General features: G+C 51.4%; 1 protein-coding gene across 6 annotated transcripts in view; it reads left to right on the forward strand.

Annotated features, from left to right (window-relative positions):
• The window catches only part of BCL11A (BCL11 transcription factor A), a 108,615-nt gene that overhangs the window by 18,196 nt on the left and 68,267 nt on the right, over positions 1–22,152 (forward strand). For 4 of the 6 annotated variants that reach the window (XM_074864472.1, XM_074864467.1, XM_074864470.1 and 1 more), the window contains exon 1: positions 16,650–17,067. The exons of 1 other annotated variant lie outside the window; for it this stretch is intronic. In XM_074864472.1, the coding sequence (XP_074720573.1) occupies positions 17,013–17,067 (55 nt within the window). In that variant the 5' untranslated portion in view covers positions 16,650–17,012. Of the gene's footprint in view, positions 1–16,649; positions 17,068–17,952; positions 18,271–22,152 lie in introns of those variants that run through there. One more of the 6 variants, XM_074864468.1, reaches the window with a different exon arrangement.

Genomic DNA, 22,152 nt, shown 5'->3' on the forward strand with positions numbered 1-22,152 from the left:
TACTCGTAGCGTTTTTTCATGTGTGAGACATGACATGCTCTGTCAAGCCACTGTATTCAAACTTCCCCTAATATATTTCATTTTTATTAGCGACAAAGGACAGGTGATTTGAATTTTAATACTACGGGGTGATCTGTATGTGAGGTGCAGAACACCTAGGCGTGCGCTATGCTACAGCTATTGCAATGAGCTCACGCGCTTTGCATGTAAATCTCGAGACGGTTTGCTGTGCCCAGCCCTACGAGGGGCACTGGTAGAAATTAAAAGGTGATGGGCGCAGAACACTTTTACGCCACTGTGTTTCCTTTTCCTATCGTTAAGTTTTCGATTCCCCTCTTCCCTTACGGTGTATTTATACTCCTGCCAAGTTCCAAGGGAGCAGCAAAGCAGCTCCTTGTATTGTTATTATTTTTAAGCAGTGCTTTTGAGAAATCAGTCTTGTGGGGAGCAGAAAGCATCAGGTGTTAGGCAGATGAAGACAATTTCTGCATTGCAGAAGCGCTGTCTAACACGTGCTTGTCCCGTGGGATGGAACTGTGACAATTCACAGCTTTCCTGTCCTCGTGCTCCTTGCGAAACTCACTCCAAGTCAAGATCTTCCAGTTCACATCCTCCACATGCCTGAACCTGGCCATTTGGTTTGACCGGCTCCCTGCACTCCAGAAATGCTCTCTGCTCCCATCCATCGCTGGTAGGAGCAGGGTGTTGGGGGCAGGTTAGCTGAGCTGCTGTTAGGCAAGAAACGGAACAAATAGGTTAAAAAAAGTCTGGGTTCCCAGGTGCGTAAAGCTGAAGGACAGCAAAGGAATAACTCTGACTAAGTAGAAAAAAAAAAAAAAGAAAAAAAAGATGGTATTTTGTTCTGTTTGTGGTAGTGTTTGTCTGGGGAGCTGAGCCTCAGGGAGCAGCAGCTGCCAGGACGGAGGGTTCCCCGAAGCGCTCACAGGGAGTCCAGCTCCTGGTGTGGACCCGGGCAGACACTGCCCTGCTCTGGGGCCTTTCTCCTGCGGCAGGCAGAGGCCTCCCTGCTCTCCGAGCTGATTTTGGATCCTTCCCCCCACAGTACTCGCGGAGGCCACCGAGTTTGCAGGCGCTGGACGAGCGTGCTGTCGGCATTGGCAAAGCTCGATACCAGAGGAAGCAGCGCCTTTCGGTTCCTTGGTTTTTCTCTGCAAAAAGGGGGCAGGGGCAGAGAGAGGACAAAGATTAATTTCTCTTGCGATGGACACTAGCGATGCGAAGTGCTAAATAAAAGCTGGGTACCATAAACCCTCCCCTCTTCCCCTCCCATGCAGAGAACCAGAGCAAGTTGTATGCGCTGCTTTACCCGTATTTCGACGTCTCGAGGCACGCACAGATCTCAGGCTAGCTCTCTATCAGGGACAGTTTCCAGAGAATCATGTGGGAAGCAGGATCAGACTTTTAATCCCTGAAATGAAAAAGGACATCTTATTTAACAGGGGAAAAAAAATACTTTGGGACATTTGCAGATAATTAAAAGAAATGGCGTTTAACAGTGTGGACAAAGTCCTGACCTGAAGCAGGATGAACTGTACCAACGCCTTTCGTACAGCTAGAAGTTTATAGTGTTCTGGAGTGTTGTTTATGTTACTATAAAAAAAGGTGAGAAAATATATTCAGTTACTTTCTGTTTCCCCCCATTGAGCAGATGGCAATTCATAGCTCAAATTGTTTTTTAAGCCATTTCACGTTTTACTAATAAGTACAATATGCTTTTCAACAACAAACCATGCTTAGGCACTTCTGCAGAGGTTACGTGATTGCTCAGGTAGCTCCGAAAGCAAAGAGTTTATGAATCCTGTTGCATTAGAAGGGCAACTGTTTTCCGGTTACTTCTCGCGTGGTGGAAAACACTACCTAAAAACTCTCCTACTTCTTGTTTCAAATTATTTCTAATTTTGAAGGCCACAAATAATACAGCGTACTTACCCTAACCGCCTAGATTTGAGGTTGTTTCCACCAGCTGTGTTCCTGGTAGAACAAACCATGCTTTTTAAGGAGCTGAATATTCTTTGTGTTTTAAGTGTGTAATAATACGTGTAGATGGCCATTGGGGAAGGCAAAGAAATATGCAGCAGTTCTATTTCAGGAAGTTTTGGTGCTTTAGAATGAAAACTGTTAATACTGCACGCGTTGGAAAATTCTCACCATCGCATCCGTGGTTTTATCAAAACCTATTAAATTATATGAGTGCAGAAATAAGGAAGAGTGGGTTTTATTATTAATTGACACTCATTTTTAACTGGCATGTGGCGGCAGGTCCTCCAAACAAACCTGAGACACAGATTAGAGCTAAAAGTTTTGGAAATGTTCTAAATCTTTGTAGCGTTGCAGAAAGGAAGCGTAATATTAAACTGACAAATTGAATATATCTATTTTTTTTCAATGTAATTCACAGTTTCTTCCTATTATTTTTTACTACCCGTGGAGATAAAGCAAAACAAATTCCTCAAAACAGAGAGAAATGTATTTCGAGATACCGTTTCCCATTAAGTAATATATCTCTCTTATACATATGTACTGTCAAATATCTATGCGTTCCTTTTCCACGCCGCGTCTCCAGCCAGAAGTGTTGGCTATGCAAATATTGCAGAACCGACTCTTAACATATGTGCTGTGTGCCTAGCTATAGATACGCAGGAAACTATATAATCATTAGAGCCTGCATAGATTATCTTGTAATTATAATTTTACATAATCTCTTATATAATCTCAAGGCTGGTATGCGACGAAAAAAATGCGGTCACGTCAGAATTCTTAGGAAGAAAAATAAAATTATTGCTCGTAAACGCCCTGGCAGCGGAGGAGCCACGCAAGGATAGCAAAGCACGCTTTCTCACCCAGAAAAACCGCGCTGGCTGCTATTAAAAATGTAACTCACACCCCAGGAGCGACCGGGGGGGGGGTACCTAGGTGGCATCACTCCGGCTCAGGGGGGGAAGGAGGCGGGGAGGGGGGGCCCGGAGCGCCCCGGTGCGTAGGTGGGCTGGGGGAAAAATTAAAAAAAAAAAAAAAAAATCCTATTGGTAGCGGGGAGGGGAGCGCCGTGGGTTGGGGAGCAGCGAGGCCCCCCCCCGGCGGGCAAAGCCTCACAGCCGCCGCCGAAAGGCGAAGCTGGCGGGGGGCAGCCGGGCGAAGCCGTCGGCGGGTGTGCTCGGTCCAGGGGCGCGGGGGGGGGGTGGTGGTGTCGGGGTGCTTCTGCGGAGAGGGGGGGAGCGGGGAGCCGAGCGCCAGCGCGGGGAAAAGGAGAAGAAAACGAAGCGGCACTAGGAAGGTGCCCAAGCGGCGAGCGCTGATGTATTTATTGCAGGAGCCGCTGCTGGTTTCCCCGGGGACCCGCCCGGAGCGGGACGGGCCGCGGAGCCGGCGGGACCGGGAGGGGGGGACCGGGGGGGGCTCGGGAGCGCTACGGGCCGCTGAGCCGAGCCCGCCCCGCTGCAACCACGGCGGCGTCAAACGCGTTCCCTGCCCGGGCCGCCGCCGAAACGGGGCGGGGGGGGACACGACCCACCGTGACAAAAAATATTAAATAAGCCAGGCACGCAGGGGAGACAGCCGAGTGAGTTGCAAATGAGTAACTAAAAGGCAAAGTAAATCAGGTGAAATCGCCAGGCGTTCGTTCCCAATAAAGAGCAGGCTTTATAATTTCCAGGTGTTGGGGAAAGCCGTTGTCTTATAGTTTATAAATCCCTGCTGGGGGGGAGGGACGGAGGGGGAGAATCTTTGGAGGTGAATGAAATACCAAATCACGAGGCTCTATGTAGATTTATGATTGCATAAGACGCTCGATCATTTCCATATATTGAAATGTGCTGTCCTTTCCGCGACTGCCCAGCCCTTGGAGGGAGAGAGAGAGACGCTCGATTCTGCCTTGATCAATGCTGACTGGGAAGCAAGGAGGAGGAGAAGGGGGGGACCAGGCTGGCACCAGATGGAGCAGGGTCTAGGGAAAGGTCAAGGTTAGCTCAGGCTGCTATTGAATCGGTTGCAGCCTCACAGATAGATCTCTGCCTCGGAGGCACCCACTGGGGCTTCTCAGAATCAAATCTAATAGAAAAGGCAGTCACAGAATGAAATCGCTTCATCTGAATGCTAAAATTGTTATTAGGCTACATTAGAGAGATACCGGGCACGTGATTACCAAAAAAGGAAGCATGCCTAGCAGTTTGCGACTGAAATAAAAGCTGTGAATATGTTGATACCATCGGCAACGTGCAAGGATAATAGATAACAGGAGAGAGGGGCAGGGAGAGATGTGTGTGTGGAACGAACGGATTAACACAGTGACGCGTACGTACGTATCTGTATAAAATTATTTGCGCACGTCTACGTGTCTGCATGGGGGTACGTTTGTATGTCCGCAGGTCACGGCGACTTCGTGCGAGTCCTGCAGTGGCCGCTCGTGGTCCTCTGTGCTCTGAGGACGTTTGCTACTCGATCTGGATGGCGGTCGCCGGCCAAGAAGTGGGAGCTGACTTGGAGGAGAGGTCTGGTGGTGGGTCCTCCCAGGGCTATGCTGGCAGCCGCTCTCGACTCACATTGCAGTGGTGTGCCGTCGCTTGGGTTTTTGATTTTAAGTGCTCGTGAAGGCCCGGGGCTCAGGCATTGTTGAAGGCCTCTCTTTTTCTTTCTCCTCTCGGGCAAAACTCTGTGAGGAAATGTTGCTGGGTGCGTACACACACCCCCCACGCTGGACGTGGGAGCGGGACGCAAGCACACACGTACGTGTTTGGAGCAGCGATGCTGTCAGCTGGCTTCCAGGATCTAAGTGAGCTCTTCCCAGTTACCATCTCCTCCGTATTACCGATTCTTTAACCTACAGCACAGCCATATCTTAAAGAAGGATTTAGTCTGGTAAAATAAATGCTGGCTACACTAGATTAAACATGATGACTGCACTCTAAGGGTTAATAAATTTAGAATTAACAGATCATCCCAGCTTGATACAGCTACTATAGATGATTTAATATGCAGCCTAAGCAGGTTGACAGTCAGCTCACAGATGCAGATAAGATCAAACAGTCTCTTGATTCAATAGATTGAATGGTTGTACTGAGTGTCTGGAAGGTGAGTGACAGTACGTATATGGCAGGGGTTCTGGTAAAGAAGGGCTTCGATTCCCCACTGCTGTGCACTGCACTGGTTTTCCTTTTCTAGCAGTCAACCTTTTCCAGCAATCAAACCCGGAGTTAACATCAAAAAAAAAAATGTCTTAAATATAGTTCAGGAGAGTTATTTGAAGTTTCCAGTAATGAAAAGCTCTGCGCTTTAATAGTAATCACCATTACTATTGCTAGTCTGCCCTTCAGATTCCTTCTCGCGGACAAGGCCATCGCCACCCACTCCGTCCCACAGGGAGTCTCATCTGTCCGCAGCCTCTCCCTGTCCGTCCGCGCTAGTCCCCTTCCCTGACAGACCTACGGCCACAGAAAGAAGGTATTTTGGAGGCAGAACGGGCGACACCTCGCCCAAGTCAGCCTCCGGGGTCTGGCGAGCGCAACCTTGTCCTAACGCGATCTCCCATCCGGAGGCTTCAGCTGTAGGAAACGTCGATGGGTGAGGAGTGAGGAAGAAAATTCCCCCGCTTGCTTTTTCAGCTCTCCTGCCTTCTGGCTTCAAAGTTAATGCCTGTAGTAACTCTTCTGTGGTTTATGTTTTCCTTCCTGCTCTCCTGTCCTATTTAAACGGGAACGTAAAACAGTTCTCATGGAGGCTGGTGAGCAATGAGATGACAGAGTGGTCTCTAACAATTTTTATGATTTGATCAAGAGTAAAAGCTCCACCTGAACCATTAGATTTTACCGTATGAATACGTTTCCAGGCAATTCTAAAAACGCGTATTATGCATTCAATAGACCGTCACGGGTCTGAATTGTATCTTATTGTGTTATATGGGGCCAACGCCATACTGATAGGAATATTGGTGCGTAAGTTACTGCACATCTCAACACTTACAAATGAGCTGTTTTGTTTACTTTGGTGGGTTTTTTTGAAATACCCAAATACTCGGCCCATGGTTTTGATGAACGTGTGATTTTTAAAAGGGTCTGGTACACTTTTGCAAACCTTTACCTGTGAATTACACTTCCGTTTTAATTTGGCAACCGGTGGTTCCTTTTAACCCCTCAAATGCTGAGTTAGAAAAGAGAGGGCCTTGGCATGTATTTCAGACCACAGATCCAGGCGTGAGCGTCCCCACATTTTCCTGACACCGCACAGGGATGAGCCAGACCTGTCCCCACCCTGCGCCTTGGAGCACCTCTCAGGTGAGCTGATGGAGGCACCAAAATCTGGACCTTGTAATGACAGAGAGAGAGGCGGTATCAAACTGCCAGGGCTTCTCGGGGCGAATGGAAAGGACTCAGATACCCCTTGCAAATAAAACGAAGAAGCGGAGAAGCCCACGGACGCACACAAAAAGGCCGGGCTGAGCGAGGGCGAAGGCAGACAACGAGTTTCGGTGGGAGTCAAAGGAGCGTTTTCCTCCCTGCCGTGCCCTTTGCCGAGCCCCGGCCGAGCCCCGGAGGGGGGCGGAGGAGGCGCGGAGCCGGGGGGCTCGACCGCGGAGGGGCCCCGCTCATCCCACACCCCCCCCCCCCCCCCCGCGGCGGCGATGCCGCTTCCCAAGGCGGAACCAGCGAAACCAGTTATCTGGCAGCAATTTGCATATTTATGGTGCCTCCTGCCGTTCTCCGTGATTGCTTTACAGGCAGGAAAGGTAACAGAAAAATAGAGAAGCCCCTCAAAAAAAAATGGCAAAAAAAGGCTCATACGTGCGCAGGGGCTCTGACGGAACTGCCTCGTAAAGCCCGTGGCAGGAAATTTGTTTGCCAGTTTTTCCGTCTTAGAATTTGAAGGCAGTTATGGTTTTTTTTTGTTTTGATTTTTTTTTTTTTAAGTTCTGAGGCTGAAGATGCGAGGACCGTGCTTCTGTGCAAACTGCTCGAGACAAGCGCTGATCATTTCGGGGAAAAATAATTAGCCTCGTCATATTCACTGAATGTATACATCTAAGGCGGAGGCAATCCTTGGAGAATGGGAAAAGCATTCAATAGACACTTTAAAAGTATAGTGTCATGGTACATATATTTTTTAGTCCCACTCATAAGCAATGTACAAATGTGCAGTAAGGCTTTGAATATAAAAGCTAATTAGGTCTCAATAGAGAATAGTTTCATTTTTATTGGCTCCAAGTACGATGGCTCTCTAAGATACACCTCGGCTCCGAGACACTTTTGGCCTTCCTGGGAGGAACTGCTGTGCCTGCGTCCCCATACATCCCTGTACGTTCAGGTACCCTCGGTTCTGGGCAGCACGAACTGGGGTGCCAGGAGGTCTGTAGCTCACTCTCCTGCCGTGCTGAGGAGCCCTTCCGAGCTGTTGGGGAGGGGGGGATCGCAGTGGAACGCATCTCTCCAGCCACACCTAGACCAAACTTCTCACTGCTGCCGGTGGGGTATAGCGCTTAAAGACTGGTGCTATGATACGGCCTGTATTTACCCTGCCTTTATCTATAGTCCCTATCACCGTAACATCCCAGGGTGGTGTATTTCAGCAGAGGTAGCCTATAGATCTCTCTCCATCTGTTTACATCTCTCTCTCTCGCCGCTTGGATGCTGTGAAACTTAATACGACAGGGCAAATTAAAGTCTAAATTGTGAATACGTTAATTTCAGTATGGTAATATCAAACATTGTACGTATTTCTGATTCCCGTATTTAATTTCCCTTGCTTTTTTTTTTTTTTTTTTTTAAAAATGCTGGGAAATAGTTGCTCGCTGAACAATAGCATTAGTACAATAACTCCCCCCCAACCCCAGCATTCATACTTAATGCACATCAGCTTTCTATGTAATACTATACAATATACTTGCATGTTACTTTAATTGAATGAAATCTCATTCCTACTGGTGGTAGAAGGCATTCTTTTCACTGCAGTCAGAATTCATACTGTACTGTAAAAATTGTACGTGCTGACAATAACAAATGGTGGCAAAACTATCCAAACTGCTCAAAGAAGGGGGCTCTTATCACAGGTTATTCACCACCACTCCCGCTACCTCTCAGCACTGCATCTGTCCGTGCAGCTTTGGGCTATATAATAATATATTCTTCTGACTACAGAGAGTTGCTTTAAAATAGTATTGTAAGCATTCTAACAATTAAGCTGAAATTTTGCACGGAATAAATATGGCAAAGAAGCAGATCCATAGTAAAGCTGTCCTTATTTTTAAATGCAGAAACAGCTCTCTGCTATCTCAACAATTAATTCTTTTTCATCTGGATCCTTGCGCAAACCATGTCATGTTCTGCAAAGCATGTGCATTTCTTCTTTGCCAAAGCTAAAAGCTAAACCTAAATGTCACCTGAAATAGTAATATAAAACGAATATAGAGAATGATGATGGTGTATGTTAAATTTCAGTTCAATGCATTCTAAGTGACTAAAAGTTGAAGCTCTAAAAAGCAATGTAATAGAAGTTATTTACAAAAGACATTAAGGCACCAATCTAAGAGCATGCTTGAATACATGCTTACTTTAAGCACCTAAGTACAGCTGATGTGCCCAAAGATAAGTATGTGCTTAAGAATTTTGCAGTACCCAAGGCCAAGTAGATTCCTCTGGTAAGGGATATATTGAGCAGGGTTAGAGGAGGAAAATCCTTTTTTATTGCACTGTCCTTCTCTATTGTCTCTCACACCAAGCATGCTAGGAAGAAGAAGGGACTGTGTTCAGCAGCATGCAAGACAACAACTAAATCTTTCCTCATCCTGTGTAGCAAAACTAATTTCTCAATGGAAGTAACTTCTTTGTGACTGCTGACACAGGGTCTCTTAGATTAGGGACTTATTTTTGTTGTTCTACTTCTTTTTTTTTTTTTTTAATTGATTTGAGGTATAGTTGGGTTTATTCTTCCAGACAAAATATTTGCAATTCCTCCTTTTCCTGCCTGCCACATCCAGAGTGGGGCTTTCCAGATCTCCTCATAGGGAGAGTTTGAGCCCCTTGGATCTAATCTTGCACAGAAGTGTGTAAAGCTTCTCCTTATGATCCCGAGAAGATCTCGTTCATAACCAACTGCTGTGCTAAAAGATCAGTAGCTGCCCCACACATTTGATTTGGTCAGGATCAAACCAGGTCTGTTCAGTTCTGCCCTTCTTCGCTGATGACGATACTTTGGAGATGAAGCGGGACTGTGCCATTGTTGGACGTGCTGCTGTTTTAAACCTCGTCTTACATGCTGCTTGTTCCTGGTTTGAGTCTCACCAAGAATTTGTCCCTGCGGGGCTGGGAGCCTGGCTTAGCCCTTCCTATCCATGCGGCTTGCTCATCCCTTCTGAGCTCGGCTGCCTCTGCACCGGTGGCTGCTATCTCTCTGTGGCCTGAATTGGCTGTAATTCTTTACCTTGTCCTAGCTAGGCATCTCCCCAAACTTAGTGACTGAAGTCAGAACACGAATCAAAAAACACGTTTGTGTCAGTGACCTGGCTTCCTGCTGCTCATAGGCTTGAAGATAGTGACCTGCTTAGGTAAATGACTTGGGATCTCAGCGGTGACTTCAGTGACTTAGGTAAATGACTTGGGATCTCAGCAGTGACTCAGAAAGACCAACTTTGCTGTGCTTGTGCTGTCACCAGTTTCCGTGAGCCCTGATGAATGGGGGATTTGGATGTGTGGAACACCTTGCTGAGGAGTCTGGCTTCTCGTAGTGCTTTGTTTCAGAATGACCTGCACACCCAATGCACCTGCAGCGAGAGAGCCCAAGGCTGCAGCCTGGCATGGTCAAAACTCTTCCTGAAACCAACGGAGATGCTGCTCTGAGTTCAGGCGTGCAGCAAGGTGTCCCCGCTCTGTAACCGTTTGGTGAGATGGGCATGGAAACTTTGTGGGGTCTGGCTCTGTGAGAGCGATCTGTTTGTTCATGGCCTGGGGCTACATCGTTTTTTCTTAGGGTCAAGGAAAATTCCAAGCCCGCACCTTAACCAACAGTTCATGCTCCAGCTTAGTGTGATTTGAGGCGATAAAACCCATCTCTGATAAACAGAAGTTTAAAACTAGTGAAAAGTGTTATGATGAGCAATTCTCAGTAAAATCCTTTGTAATACAAAGTGATACTTAAGCTTATGCTCAGTGTTGAAAGCCCCATGGCTCATCCCTTTCCAAGTACCATCATTATGGCTGTTCTGATGCCAGCCCACACGTTGGTCTCCCTTCCACACGTTTTGGAGGAAGAAAAAGCCCAAGAAGATGACAAGATTCTGAGAAACTGTTAGCAAGGGTAACAGTGACCAACTCGCTGCCAGATGTTTTCCTGTCCCTAGCTGGCCTCACTGCATCTATAAGGTAATCGAGTTGATGTATACACTCTACTGTAACGTGCCAAAGCTATATTTTGGATTGTGGGTTCAGTGTCTTCCCTTCCCAGCATGATGGTTGGTATAAAGGGGCCTGACAGATGTGTGACTGGCAGCGTGTCCTGACGCAGCTGATCTACAGAGCAGACACGTTTTATGAGCTTTAGCTCCCTCCTGTTTGAGGCATTTATGTTCTCTTTATCTTACACATTTAGGAGACTCTTTTGAGATAGATTTAAGTGCCATTTCTTGTTCGTGGTCTCTTATCGGTGTATGGGTACCCATAGGTGGGGAAGTGTGGCATGTACACCCCGTGAACGCAGCTTTAACTTGGGTACCTATATATACACACTGTTAAGTATAGAGCTTCAGCAGAGCTAGAAGTACCAAATTCATACCCTAGATGTCAGTAAAAGAAAAAAACATTAAAACCCATTAAAAATCGTTTTATAAAGGTCTGTGAATCAAGCAATGGGTTAGCCAATTATTCATAAGATAATTCCCTATATGGACTGACAGTTTGAGTCCCAAGTTTCAGCTCAATCAAATTTACACAGCCCAAGTTATAACCTCTTCAAGATGGGGATTGTAACAGGAGCTCTGACAGACCTTAACTACTGTGCCTCTTTAGTAACGAAAGCTCAACTATTTCACTCGTGCGGTGGCTGCTGGTGCTGCTATAATTAAGACTGTATGGATTTGCATTATAGGTCAAGTTCGGGGAGGTTTGAAATGCACATAGTTTAAATCACGTTGCCTTGAAACCTAGGATAGAAACTGTCACGGGCGTGTTACGTGTTTACTTATAAAAAAAATATAAATATTAAAAATACAAAATGACAAGTAGCTAAGTAAGTATGAGAGCAGTACAAACTAAAACCAGTTTGGCCAAAATCAGACATTTGATTAAAGGTGAGATTTTATGGGCATTTATTAGTGCCTTCCTCTGCCTGCCCACACCCGAGCAAAACTGTTTGTATGCTTCAAAGGAGGGTTTTTAACCATTTGAAAATCTGTTTCCCGAGCGCTTTGTGCCATTTATTTTAGAGTCATCCCCAGTAAGTCCAGTCAAGGTTCAGGGCTCCATCGTGCTGGATGCTGTGCAAGCAGAGACAGGCTGAAATCCCAGACCTTGCTGAAAGCCATGGAAAAAAGTCTTCCCAAGTTCAGGGTTTTATTCTGGGTCCTGCCTAGGGCAAGCCGATAACGAAATCTGTCTGTCACCTGGCGCTCAGATGTTTGTGATCCTGCATGGACTCGCTGCTGTGCACGCTGTGCTTGCTAGTAAGCGCTGGCAGAAGCGGAGTTTATTTCGAGCCTTTATTAAAAAGGGAAGAGAAAAAAAAAAAGAGAGAAAAGGAAAAGCAGCGTGCCCAAGTTTCTCATGCAGGAATACTGATGCACGTACTATTTCTAGAACGTGCAAGTCCTCTGCTCATTCACAGGGAGTCAGCCTGGCATGATAAGAGTTCCACCCACATTGCCTCCGCCTGATTGAGACTATCAGGACGGTTTCGGAAGGCACCCCATGCGATCTGCCGTCACGCAATGCAGCCCAGCTCCGGAGAACTGGCAGAATTTTGGAATTTGTATTTGGTCCTAATGTTCTGTACCGAGTTGGCAAGTGAGATTTCTGCTCCGAATGAGTGACAGTTGGAGCTTCGACGCAGGAACATTTGCCCACCAAAGTTGCTGAACTCACCCACTGCCAAGTCTGTCACTGAATGAGCAGATAGGCAGGGACAGCAGTACGTGGCATGAACCATGTCATGCTCCTTTGCGCCTCTGGTCCCGATCCTGTGCGGGAGGATCGTGTGCCTGCCTGCGAGATGGAGGAAGGCCACACGTCTCAAATTCAGGCAGATTCGTGTCCCTTTCTACAGCAACCTCTAAGCATCTCACACGTTTAAATGGAGGCAGGATCATGCTGTTTCTCAGGCAGAGAGCTGAGGCGTGAGAAGAGGGACAGATACATTTTGTCAGATTTAAATATTACACTAATTTTTGCAGTGTAAATGTTCTCATTTGGGCACTCTGCCCTGCTGCTGCAGGTCACTGCCCCAGCACGGCAGGGTGGGATGGGTGCCCACCTCTGTCCTCAGCTGCTCCAGGGCATTAGCTCCTGTCTCAGGGCTCTGGTTGGCATGGGACAGACTGAGGCAGAAGAGCCGCTCCCCTCAGGACACAGACCCTCCTCTGAGGTTGGCTTCCCCTCGTAGGCAGCCTGAAACCCACCGTGGCCCTGGTTTCAGCATGTACCTCAGAGTTTGCCCACACGCAGCGGATTCGTGGGGCCACATTTTCTCCGGCTGACTTAGCTCTGGGGGCTGGCAGTCTATAGCCAAAGAGCAGCGAGTAAGGTGGCTGGGGGTGACAGCAGCTCAAATGGCAGGGTGTCCTCTGCGGCTTGGGCAGAGGGAGGTTGTGGAGGAGCAGAAGGCGACACGCAAGTTTGCGTGAATCCTCAGAGCCTGATCACTGAGCTGTCTTTCAGTGCTGGCCTGGGTTTGTTTCCACCCACCCTCCCGCTCACATTTCTGGGGGTTAGCAGTCAGTATTGGAGCATTTCCAGCAGTTTTTACCTGCCACGCTCACTAGGTATGTGAGTCTAGTTGAGCGGAGCGACACCGCTGCGAACTAGGTGCAGGGAAGGCTGAAGATGACAAGAGGTGCTGTGGTGGCCGTTGTGCTGGAAGCGGGGACTAGAGGGGATGAAGCAGGAGGAGCTGGGCGTGGGGTGCAGCGGGGCAACGGCGGGGTGCATCGCCCTTGCTCCCATGGCTCTCCTGAAATCCTCTTGCCCTGGCCCTGTCACGGCCACCGGTGCCCCGGGGTGAGCTCGGAGGCTGCTCGTCGCCCCCCTTCCCCCCCAAGCCGGGGATGCTCCCCCTGGGGTTGACATCACCATCCTCTCCGGTAACGCCGAGGGCCACCCAACCCCCCCCCGCCCCGCCATTCCCCCGGCGTGTCGGGGCCGAGGCGAGCACCCGGCCGCTTGCGGGGGGGACCCGGCGGGGCGCGGAGCCACCCCCCCCAGCGCGGGGCGGCGGCGTTTCGGGGGTTAACGTGTCTCGAGGGGGGGGGGGTTAGCCCGGTCCTGCGGTCGGAGGTGGCCCCGTAACCCACCCCCCCCACCCCCCCATCACGAAGGCAGCGCCCCAGCGCTGGGGCTGAGGCTGGAGCAAACTCCCTCGCAAGAGCTGTTTGTTGACCACATTCACGTTCAGAGCCCTGAAGCTAAAAGCACTTTACACCATAAAATAAAAGCACTGTCTTTTTTTCTAAAAGGTTACGTCTGGAGGCCACGCTGCTCATACTTCATACAGAAAACTACTGAAAGGGCTATGAAATCCTCTATGATTTACACTCCCTCTCAGTGCATTAGGATATAGATCTACTCGACTCTAAAAATACTGTGGAGTTTCTAACCGACGTGAATATATGTGCATTATTTCAGAAAGTCTGTTAGAAAACTTGTCAACACATTATAAAGCATAAACCAGGACTTGGCCATTAAATACAGAGATCAGAGACAGCATATATACTGCAGGAAGTACGGAGAAAAGTCCCTCCATTCAAAAAAGGTCTATTAGCTAAAAGTTTACACACAATATACACCAAAGGGTTTAGAGAGAGCCCGTGGACCGTAATTACAAGGCATAAATGGAATCAGTAAGGGCTTTACGGTCCCCAGCGCAGTTAACTGGGCTGCCAGAAAATAATTTTAATATTGTCATAATTTATTACCCACCGAAAGCCACATCAAGGATTGTAAATATAGTTACTTTGTGTCCACGACTGCTCGTTAAACAGCCTCGTTCCCTTCCCCTAAAAATACAATAAAATACAAACCCACCTGCATTATTAATCTGCGGTTATGCCGTGTTAAAAATGTCTTCTGACGCCTTTTCTTTCTTGAGGTTTGTTATCTCCCTCCAATCACATGACAATGCGAAGCGCTGGGGGGACGGGGGGGGGGCGACGGGGGGAGCACATTGCGATCAAATGCTAATATTAATAATTATCCAGCCAGGATGAAATATTGTTTTTTAAGGCACCGAGTTCCCATTTAATTCGAGGCATTTTACGGTGCTGGAATTAAGGGCACGCTAATGGTAGGAACATCCTCGCTGCCATTCATGAAAGCATCTGGAAAATTAGCTCCTGACTGTAGGTTTGAAGATGCGGTCTGGGAAGTCACCTCTGGAATCTCGAGCGCGGTGCGATGAGAAACCAGATTTAGTCGTAACTAAGTGCTTAATTTGCTATGATTTTTTCAAGAAAATCAATGAAACGTTGCCTGCTATTTATCGGGAATAACCACAGACAGGTATTCGGATGCAGGTTGGCTTTAGAGCGCGCACAACTGCGTAATGAATTGTAATTCAGAGGACTGTTAAGTGTGAACCGCAGGACCTTTCAGGGGTAATAAAGTCATTACTTTTTACATTGCAGCCACCTTGAAAAGCTTTATACGTGCTATTACAGATAAATCAAACCCCGTATATACATCTCTCCCGCACACACACACACACACGCCTGCTTATAGACGCTTTGCAGAGGAACACAGCGACGGCGCCCACAAGCCGGGAGCACTTGGCTATTGTCACCTGCGGCTGGGTCGCCCCGGAAAGTCACCGCAGGACCGGCATTTGCTCCCCCCCCGCCCCCCCGCCGTTGACAGCCGCGGTGCGAAGCGCGGGGGGGGGGGGGGGGAGCGGCGGGGCTGCCCGGCGGCGGGCGGAGCCGGGGGAGAGGCGGGGGGGGGGGGGGGGGAGAAGCTGCTGGCGGGAAGCTGAAACCGTCCCACGCCGGAGCGATTCGCCCCGGGCTCTGACAGCTCCGGCGGCGGCGGCCAGGCTCGCCTCGCCAGCGGGTCCCCGCCGCCCGCCCGGCCCCGGCCCCTCGGTTCCCCGGGGCGGCGGCAGCTCTGCGCGTTCAAAAAAATCTTTCTTACGGTGGCGGGCGGCTGCTCGTCCCGCCTCGCCTCCCGTCCAGCTCTCTCCTCGCCGTCTCTCCGCCTCCGTCCTGGGCACGGTTTATCCCCCTCGCACTCCTCTCGCAGCCGCACTTTGCTCCAAACGCCCCTTCGCCTCCGGAGCTTATTTCTACTGCAACCTGATCCCTCCCCGCGCCGGCAGCCTCTGCGTCTCTCCCGTCTCTTTTCGGCGAAGTTGCAGCCGCCGCTGCCGCATCCTCCCAACTCCAGCCACTTCTCGGTGCCTCCCGCCGCCTCGGCTTCCCCCCCCCCCACCGCCGCCGCCCTCCCCCGGTGCCCGCCCGCTGCCCGCCGCCGGCGTTTCGCTTTCGTGAACAGCCGGTGGCTGCGGGCAGGGCTGGGAGCGCCGCCGGGGGAAGGGGGCTCCGGGCTGGCGGGCGAGAGAAGCCCGCGGGGAAAGCTGCGAGGTCCCGCCACCCTCTTCTAATATACCACCCCCCCCCCCCCACCCCAAACCTCCTCCCGCCCCTGCGGCTTCTCCTCCCGTCTCCGCCGCTTCCCCGCTCCCCAAACTCCGCTCGCTTCGCCCCCGGCCCGCCCCGAGGCGAGGAGCTCGGCTCGGCGGCGGGGCAAGGCCCGGCGCTCCCCGCCGAAGTTTCCCGCGGGCCGGGCCGAGCCCCCGCCGCCCCCCGGCCCCCCCCGCAGCTCCCCCCGGGGCCGGGCCGCAGCTCCCGGGAGGAGGGGACTCCGCGGCTTGGCGGGGGGTGGGGGGACGGGACGGGACACGAGTGGGGAAGCCGGGAGCCGGATGGCCCCCCCCTGCTTTTCGGGTGGTCTCGGGTCCTACCTGGCTTCCCCCAGCTCTCCCCCCTCCTCGGCACCCCCCGGGACCAGCCCGCCCCGCAGCCCTCTCCGCCCGCCTTTTGCTCCCTGGATGTATTTGCTTTTCCAGCGGGGGGGTGCGTGCGTGCGCTGCCGCTGCCTGCCTGCCTGCTCGCCTTCTCCCTCTCCCTTTCCTCCCTTCTTTCTCCGCGTGTGCGTGCTTAATCCCCCCCCCTCGCCCCTCTCCCGGCTCCCCTCCTGCCCCCGCTCCTCCGCGGCCACTTGCGGCTCCGGCCGCCGCCGCCGCCCCCGGCCCCCCGGCCCCATTCGGCAGCGGGCGCCGGGCGGCCGGTGCACCCCCTCCCGCCGCGCCCCCTCCCCTCTCCCCCCTGCGATCACTGTCCATTGGCTTGTCCTGCTCTCTTTTTCATGTCCAGCCCCTGATGAGTGTCCATTGGTGTTGCCTTCGCCTTCCCTCCTCCCCTCTCCCCGGCTTGCCCTGCCCATGTTTTGTATGTCTCTGTCCATCCAGGCTCCTGACGTTCAAGTTCGCAGGGACGTCACGTCCGCACTTGAACTTGCAGCTCAGGGGGGCTTTTGCCATTTTTTTCATCTCTCTCTCTCCTTCTCTCTCTCCCTCTCTCTCCCTCTCCCTCTCTCTCTCTCTTTTTTTTTCCCCTTGCACAAAAAAAAAAAAAGCCATGACTGCTATCCCACAATTCATCTTCCCTGCGCCATCTTTGTATTATTTCTAATTTATTTTGGATGTCAAAAGACATTGATGAAGATATTTTCTCTGGAGTCTCCTTCCTCTCTAACCCGTCTCTCCCGATGTGAACCGAGCGACTCACAAGCCACTGAAGCCACCAACCCACCATGTCGCGCCGCAAGCAAGGCAAACCCCAGCACTTAAGCAAACGGGAATTTTCACGTAAGTAACCCGGAGAGCAATTTATTTAATTTCTCCTTCACGGATTTAATTTTTAATTTGAGCGAGAGCAAGGGGGGGAAAAAAAAAAAAAAAAGTGAGAGCGAGTGAGCGAGTCGGGAAAAAAAAAAAATGAACTCAACGCCGGCGCGGGATTATCAGCATTCCGGTTAATTTCTCCCTCTCTAATTTAATCACCTTGATCACTTTTCTTCGCTTTCTCTCTTTCTGCCCCCGCTCCGCTCCCTTCTCCCCACTCCTCTCGCCTCCCGCTTTACCCGCTCTTTGGCGGCAAGAGCGGCGGCTCCTCTCGCCCCGGCACCGGGAGAGGCGGCGAGCCGCCCCGCTCGGGCTAGGTGCGGGGCTACCGGCGGCGAAACCCCCCCGAAAGTGGAAAGAAATTCCCGCGGGAGCGGCAGGCTGGACGCCGGACACCTTGGCCGGGCGGGCGGGACCTGCGGGCGAGCGGAGCGGGGAGAAGAAAGTCCGGTGGCCGGAGCCTCCCGGCTACCGGCGGGCTCGCCCCTTCGCCCCGCGGCACCCTCCCAGGGGTGGGGGGGGGAGCCGAGCTGAGCCGAGCCGGGCCGCCCTCCCTTTTGTTTCCGCCGCGGGGTGCGGGGTGGCCGTCCCGCCGCCCCGGGCCGGCGCCGTGCGGGGCTCCGCCGCCCCGACCTCGCCCCGCGCCCGCCCCGGTTGGGGCTGGGGCGGGGGGCGGTGAAGGGAGCGGAGCCGAGCCGAGCCGGGAGGGATTCTCCCTCCTCGCCCTCGCTTCGCGTTCTCCCGCTCGCTTACAATTTTTTGGAAGATTTTCAAAAAAAAAAAAAAAAAAAAAAAAAAGAAGTGGAAGTGGATTTTGATTGGGAAAAATCTCGTGTCTGAATGTTTACAAGCACCGCGTGTGCGGGGAGCCTCCTGCCAACAAACACAGGCGAGAGCGAGCCCGGGCTGAGCGCACACACACGCACACTCACACACACGCACACACCACTCACACCCGCGACCGGCCCTTTCTCGCCGCCGCGTTTCAACCCCAAACCAAATCCGCTCTCCCCGCGAGAGAAAAAAACAAACCCCGAGCCCCGCCGCACCGTTCGCAACAAAAACTCTCGGGCTGCCTCCCTCCAGCCGCCACCACACACACCAGGGCTAGATGCAAGATAAGCGGGAGCGCTCTTTGCACAACAAAAGGCAACTCGAGCTGGAAAGGTTTGGGGCGAGGGGGGTGGGAAGGAAGGGAGAAAAAAAAAATTTTAAAAAATCCCCCTTTCCTCGGGGTGAGCTGGGGGGGAAGGGGAAATGCTGCATGCTTGTCCTCGATCCTTCCTCCCCCCCGCTTTCTTTTCTTTTTCTTTCTTTCCTTCTCTTTTCCCCCATTACTCCCGCCGGGTTTTGTTCCCTCCCAGGGACGGCAGAAAAACCCAGGGCGATTTCTTCCTGCCGGCGATCCCCGGCTCCCTCTTCCCTTCGCAAAAGAAAAAAAAAAACCCAAACAAACAAACAAAAAACCAGAAACAAACCCCAAGAAAAAAACCAAACCAACAACAACTTTACGCCGCGATTTCTCTCCCCCACGGCTGCACAGCCATGGCCAGCCAGGTTTGCACATGGAGCCCCCCTGAGCCAAACGCTGGCTGCTTGCAGGCAGCCGCTCCGCTGCGGGCAGGGCCGGCTCTGCCCTGCCCAAAGTTTCCCCTAAAACCCAGGGCGGGGGTGTGTGTATGTTTTTTCGGGGGGCTCAGTCCTTTCCGCCCCCCCCCCGCGCCCCGTCGTTTTCTCCCCGCCACTTCTCGAGCTTCCTGCCCCCCCCCCCCCCCCCCTTCGAATTGCCCGGCGCTGCGTTGGGGTAGGAGTTGTAACGTTAATGGTGCTCTTAGGGGGGTGCGACCGCCCCCCCCCCCCCCCCCGGTCTTGAAATGGGGGGCCTTTGGGGAAAGGGACGCCCGGGCGGCCCCGGGAGTGGGAGATCACGGCGGGAGCGGGTGGCTTGGGGTGGGGGGGCGTTTTGACTCGCCCCCGAGGGCAGCGGAGACGGGCGGGATCCCCGCGGCTCCTTTTCGCTGAGATACCCGCGGGCCGGCGCGGAGTTTCCGCACGTGTGGGGCGGGAGCGGCGGCTGGGACGGTCTCGGGGGGGTGGTGTGTAGGGGGATGTGGGATGTGTGTGTGTGTGGGGGCTCCCTCCGGCGAGAGACGCCCCGAGGATGGTGGCGGGGAGATGGAAGGGGGGAAAGGGAGGCCGGGCCGGGGGAGCGGAGAGCCGGGGGCTGCCGTGCCGGGCCGTGCCGGGAGGGGGGGGGCGGGCTGCCTGCCCGTTTCGGTCGCTAGGAGGCACAGCGAGATCAAACAACCGGGCAGCACCGCGAACTTGAACCTGGCCGGCTCCTCCGCTGCCTGCCGGCCGGCGGGAGGGGGAGGGCGCCCAGCTCCCTCCCCCCCCCCCCCCCCCCTTCTTCTTCTTTGTTCTTAATTTTTGCGCGGAGTTTGCTTGCTCCGGGAGGCAGCGGGTGATGCTCGCCTTCCCCCTCCCTGGCTTCCCCCCCCCCTCCTCAAAACGTGTCGGCGGTTCCCATTGTACCCCCAAGTCCTCCCTCTCCTTGCACCGCACCATCCCAGGACACAAATTTGGGATTCAACAGCCCCTCTCCATCCTTCCCGCGGCGCGGCGCGGGGAAACGCGCGGATGCGCTGCCGGGGCATTTCCCCGCGCCGCGCCGTGCCGGGGCACCCCCCCCCCTCACACACCCCTCCCCTCCCCGTCACCCCCGGTACCTCCTTTCTCCCGACACTCCAAAAATCCAGCCCGCTTTTCCCGGAGAGACGGTGCGGTTGTTTTGGTGACTGGGAACGGGGGAAAAAAAAAAAGAGAAAAAAGAAAAAAGGGGGAGTAGGAGGGCGAAGGGGGAAAGCTGAAAAGACATGTTGGTGGAAGGGCAATTTGCATGAAAAATAGGGACGGATGATTAGGGACCCAGGCAGGGAATTTTGATTGCCCCAGAATTAAAAGACGCATCCTGCAAATCAGTGGCAAGACCAGGTGAATTCTATTTTGGCGTTTTCTTTGTAAACCCGGTATTTTGTATTTTGTTTTAAAAGTAGCAGGGATAATAAAAACATATTTTTGCTGGCTCTGCCTCCATCAGGAGCCAAATGTTTTGCAGAGAACGCGGTGCCAGCCGTATTTCATACGTTAGTATATAATTCTTGTTAATTAGCAATAATTTACGTTAAGAGCATAGAAAATGTTGAGGTTACGGGTTTTATATCTGTACATTTGATCATCTTGTTATTTTCAAGAACTTTGCCTCCTATAAAATTAATTAGGTGAAATGTGGAGGTGTAATCAGCAACCTCTGAATTACCACTTCATTTCCTGGTTTTGATTGTAAATCAGCCCAGTCGGTACAGACTTTAGCAAAGTCTATTTTTGTTTAGCGCTACTTTTAACTGTCTGGTGCCGAAGCAGCGGGTTACCTTCCCCTGCTAAATAATACTGACAGCGTCAGAAAGAAATCAGGCCGCGGGAAAACATTGTAATTGAGTAATGATTATGCAGAGCTCCTCGCTAAGCCAGTTGTAAGGGGAATACGGGTTATTTTGTGCCTTTTGCTGCGGAGAGTTGGTGAGCTAGAAGTTAGATTTGCAAAATACCTTTGTCTGCGGCGTGCAGCGAGCTACTGGTGGAATTAGTCCTGCCATAATTTACTCCCTCGGTCCGAACGTAAGGAATTGGCTTGGGGAGAAAAACGCCATGCCCAGCAATCCCGCAGAAACACCCTGCTCCTCTCCCGGCTTCCCGAGGAGTGGGAAATGCACGTTGTGGGGCTTATCTTCTCGGTCTGTAAGTTTAGAAGAAAACCCCAGCGATTAAGACATTGTTTTTATTAATACGAACGTAACCTTCATATTCCTGTGGTTGACCTTACGTTAAATTAGAAGTAGTACTAGAGGCAAGAAATGATGGACTGGATCCCTGTGTCCTAGTTGGAGCTGAGGTACGGCGAGGTAGTGTGCTCTTTCAATATTATTTTACGCAGCACAACTGGGAGCTACTCCAGATCTTCCTCCTCAATATTCAGCCTAGGTAGGGTTGAAATAAATTTAACCTGAGTTCACTGGATTTTTGCACTTTATCAAAATCAGTTCCAATATCGTGCAGTCAAATTAAAATCTATTTTTTGATTCTCTGTGGCTTTAAGTTCATTAAATGTGAAATTGGCAGCCAGCTAAAGAAGGTCAGGCTGATTAACTGTTTAGGAGTTGTGTTCTGACTCACTTGTGTTACCTGGCAGTGTTTTGAGGTGGGTTGTATTTGTAGTACCCTCTCCTCCTGCTCGCTGCTGTTAGCCTCCCTGTTGTATTGCGCAGAGAGAGGAATACCAGTACGATGCTGGTATTTTTTTTTTTTTTTCCTCGTGAAAGGCAATAGTGATGGAGACTGCACAGAGATTGCCAAGGTATTTCTCTGCAAACTTAACAAAAAAAAAAAAAGCACCAACAGAAAAGAGAGCCGCGTCTGCCTCGTTAGAGCATCCACTGACGATTCTGTGAGCAGAAATAGCCTCATAATGAAGCTTTTTGGAGCTCATTCAGAAAATTTGTCAACTTTGACAACATTAGGCAAGGTATTTTCAGTTTAAAGAAGGCACTTCTCACTGTTGGGAGGAAATGTGGCAGTCGCTTGGCCACGCTGATTTTTAGATGCTGAGGGCCACCGGTGCTAACATGTTCAAGATAATTCAGGCGTTCCTTTATTTCAGGGTAAAAAAGGAAAAATGACTAATTGCCTCGTTTCCTTAAGTACTACAAAATATCCCATCTAGCTAACGTCTCTGGGCGGACTCGGTAGTGAATTTGATATTTATTTGAACCCTGAGGTGTAGCTGAAAAGTGAGAGGTGCCTCTCCCCCCGCCCCCCCGCGCCCCGCAGGCATTTCTGCTGCACTCGCGTTTTATCATTTCGGGTTTCTGCCATTTATTTATTTATTTGTCTCGTCCCTTCCCCGCCCCCCCGCCCCCCCCCCCCATCATTCCCGGCTTTACGAATTTTTCAATTGGAAGCCACAAATGGGCTGATAGGGATAGTGACACA

This window comes from Strix uralensis, chromosome 3 (genome assembly GCF_047716275.1).
Source record: "Strix uralensis isolate ZFMK-TIS-50842 chromosome 3, bStrUra1, whole genome shotgun sequence".
In the NCBI taxonomy this organism is placed as follows: Eukaryota; Metazoa; Chordata; class Aves; order Strigiformes; family Strigidae; genus Strix; species Strix uralensis.